Source organism: Pediculus humanus, genomic scaffold (assembly GCF_000006295.1).
Source record: "Pediculus humanus corporis 1103172107724 genomic scaffold, whole genome shotgun sequence".
Classification (NCBI taxonomy): domain Eukaryota; kingdom Metazoa; phylum Arthropoda; class Insecta; order Psocodea; family Pediculidae; genus Pediculus; species Pediculus humanus.
The window spans coordinates 2,528-6,262 of record NW_002987327.1 but is presented as its reverse complement, the minus strand read 5'-3'; the positions used below and the strand labels follow the sequence as shown (position 1 = coordinate 6,262).

At 26.5% G+C, this 3,735-nt stretch overlaps 1 protein-coding gene across 1 annotated transcript in view; it reads left to right on the top strand.

Moving 5' to 3' along the window:
• Positions 1 to 3,735, top strand: part of Phum_PHUM317340 (uncharacterized protein) — a gene marked incomplete at both ends in the record, with an annotated part of 7,869 nt that overhangs the window by 2,627 nt on the left and 1,507 nt on the right. Inside the window, 5 exons of the mRNA XM_002427355.1 lie at positions 317 to 439; positions 544 to 1,031; positions 1,892 to 2,113; positions 3,060 to 3,182; positions 3,466 to 3,707. Of these exons, the coding sequence (XP_002427400.1) occupies positions 317 to 439; positions 544 to 1,031; positions 1,892 to 2,113; positions 3,060 to 3,182; positions 3,466 to 3,707 (1,198 nt within the window). The remainder of the gene's footprint in view (positions 1 to 316; positions 440 to 543; positions 1,032 to 1,891; positions 2,114 to 3,059; positions 3,183 to 3,465; positions 3,708 to 3,735) is intronic.

Below are 3,735 nucleotides of genomic sequence, written 5' to 3'. Positions count from 1 at the left end.
AACTTTTAATTATATATATATATATATATATATATATATATTAATATTAAAAATTTTTTTATATATTTTTACTTAAAATTAAATGCCAATAAATACGTAATTTTTTAACGGTTTCATACAAATATTAAACTCTTTAACCGTTTGTATATTTTTTGAAAAAAAAAAAAAAAAAAAAAAAAAAAAGAGTTAAGAGAGCCAACGGGAATTTCGTTTAAATTCAATAATTTTTTATTTTAAATAAAAAAAAATGGCAGGAGTAAAATGTGGCATTAAATTTTAAAATTTCATTTATGGGTTGTTGTTTTTTTTTTTTCAGAGGGAACAGAGCTTTATGGCGATGGTCTCAAGATCGTGCGGAAGTTGCTAGTCGGTGGACGTGGCTTCAAGCCCAAATATCTGATTTGGAGTATAAAATACGTCAACACACCGAATACCACAGGTAAATATCATTATTAAACATGAATGTTAACATAATAATGAGATTAGGGGAGGGAGAAAAAAAAAATTTTAATTAAAAAAAAAAAAAAAAAAAATTTTTTTCAGGCAAATTCGGGCCGGGAAAGGTCCTGTGGTTCTCGTGGACGAGGACACGCAACGCGCACAACAACAGCGAACTACTCCTCCAGTGTCAGTGAATGGTTACCGCGGGTCTTTGCCAGGAAACGTATCCGTTGGCTCGAAACAAAACGATGAAACATTAAACGGAACTATACCCTTTCCAAATAATAATAATATTAATAATAATAATAATAATAATAACTGTGATTCTATGTCGGCATGTCGGACACGTCCTTTCGATAAAAGTGCTTATAGAAAAAGGAAATTATTGCGTACAAATGGTTTGCATCTAATATCTAAAAAAGCAGCAAGGCCCTCGTCGATTAGATGCGAATGTCGGCCTCCGCTGTCGTGCGCTTTGTGCACAGGAAGAGCGGATCCTACACGACCCGTACGATTTGAACCTTTCAACGTGGCCGAAAAAATAGCATCCGTAGATTTTTCTTTTCATCCCGTACTTTCATTTCCCAGCGGTAAGTTTTATTTTATGTATATTTTTTTTTTATGGCGGTGTCACGTTATATGTCATGAACACTTTGAGTTTTGTACCTAAGGTAGTAGCGATTATTATATATATTAAATAATTTAATTTTTATAGTGTCGATTAGGTTTGTAAAAAAAAAAAAAAGTATTTACCAAAGAGAGAGAGAGAGAGAGAGAGGTAATTGTAATATTAATAATCATAATAATTTCTGTGTTTTATAAAATATTAAATTGTAAACAAACAATTAACCATTTTTGTTTTAAAAGTCAAGTATTTAAACACAAATAAATAAATACTATATATATATATATGTACATAAATATTATAAGTTTAACAGGGTTATCAATTTATTTATTATTAAATAATTTTATTGAAAATTAATTTTATTATTTAGATGTTGTAAATTTTTAAGCTATTGTTACATAAAGTAAGTTTTTTTTTCTTTTTTTTTTTTTTTTTTTTTGTTATTTAAATTTGAAGATTTAAAAATAAAAGTAAATAATGTGGAAATCGCTCTGGTTTTTATTAAAATTTTTAAATGATTTTTGTAATGGAGAGAAAAGGAGAATTTAAATTAAAATTTTATTTATTTATTCATGTATTAAATTAATTATCAATCCATAAGGTATTTAAAAAAAAAAAAAAAAAGTTTAAATGATTTTTTTTTTTCGGTATTGATAATTTGTTTATGTTTTGGCACCGTATACCATGTTAATATTTTAATATATATAAAATTGTACAGACATAAATTATTAATAATAATAATAATAATAATGAATTAAAGTATTAAAACTTAGATTAAATAGCAAAAATAAAAAATAAAATTGATTTGTGTAAAAAATTTTCCAGATACCTCACTTACTGTGCACCTGGATGCTATTATGAGGCTTCACGAATGGCAAGTGAAAGCAAATCGATACAATGTAAAATTAAAATTTAACAAATATACAACAAACAAAGACAAAGACTCTAGCTTAGAAAAGAGGCAAAGGCTGAAGAAAAAATTAAAACTCTCGGAACATAAAAATCTGAGGAAAATTCGTAAACAAACGCCGACTTTGTTGTCGCCGAGTAAGTAAATTTAAATCAATCGCTTTTCTTTATGGCCAATCATTCATTCATTCATTCATTCAGTTTAAAATCGGATTATATTGGAGTAATATAATGATTGATGATTGTATTTATTTATTTTTTTTTTCACGTGTTTTTTATGTTTTCCAGGGGTATTTATTTATTTTAGGTTTGATTTATATTAATTAATGTGAATTTTTTTGATTTTTTTTTTTCTGCCTGAAAAAATTTTGCACGTGCACGCTTTTTAATTTATTAATTATTAAGAATATTTATATATATTAATTAACGATGTGATTAATAAAAAAAATAATTGATTTGATTACACCAGGGAATCATTTGGTACTTATTTACTTGATGACGTCATATTTTTAACTAATTTATTTATTGTTGTTAAATTCTTCCAAAACTTTTTATTTATTTAAAGAGTTTCAGTTTATTGAGAAATTTAATTAAGATTATATATAAATATGGTTTCCTAAAATTTTTTGTAGAAAAAAATTTAAATTTATTGTAAAAAAAAAATTGTTTTAAATTGATTGAATGTTACATAATACCAAAAATTTAATTTGTTGGAATTTTTCGTATGAATGTTACAGGGATGTTTGAAAAAATGCTCGTCTTGTTTTTTATTATTAACCAATTATGATTTTTTTGGTCGCCATTTTTTAAATGGTATCTCTTTGTTAGTTTTATTTTTATTTTCTAAAATCAATTTTTGTCATGTTTGATATGTTGGTTTTTTTTTTTTTTCGGAGTTTTAATTTTATTAGGAATAATGAAAAATTTGTTTTAGATTGTTTTAGATTTAGCAATTTATTTATTTATTTATTTATTTATTGAACATTAGCCATCTTATTTTAGTAGTTATAAAAAAAAAAAGATTGTTCGACAGATAATATTTGCATGTTTTTATTCTGTCGTCTAATAATATTTTGATTTACAGAACTAAACAAAAAGTGGTCTGCCAACCAGAGAAAACGAAGGGACTTAACAAATACTGAGAACTTGCCTTTGTCTCTCCTGAAATTCAAAAAAATTAGAAAACATTCTTTAAGGTCTAATTTAGGTAAGAAGTAGACTCGTTGTTAAGTAAGAGTAGTTCAGCGAGTGATGATGATGTCATCGTGATGACCAAATGTTTTATTTGTATACAATGACGATGTGTCGATGGCAGAAGATTTTTATTTTGTTCAACTCCGAGAATTAATTAAAAAAAATAGAATAATTTTTTTTTTTTTTTTTTTTTTTTTTTAAAAAAAAGGTCGTCTTCTCCTTTGCCATTTTAAATTCTTGCCAAAGTTTAAGTATATATATATTTTTTTTTTTTTTTCTCTTTAATTTTTCCTTAGACGGTGATAGCGAAGAAGATGGCGAAATGTCTGTGAAAATCGTCTCAGGTGATAGAGATGGAAGGAGTAGTAGGAGGGGAGCGTCGCCCGAGTCGTCTTTTCCCGGTCCCTTTTTGTCGTCCAAAGACAAAAATGATAAAAGGGAAAGGGATAGAAGTGAGGATGGTAGGAAAAGAAGGGAAGATGATTCCTACGACATAGATAATATTGTCATACCCTATAGTATGGCCGCTGTGAAAAAAGTGAAAAATTACAATATAAGGAAATATG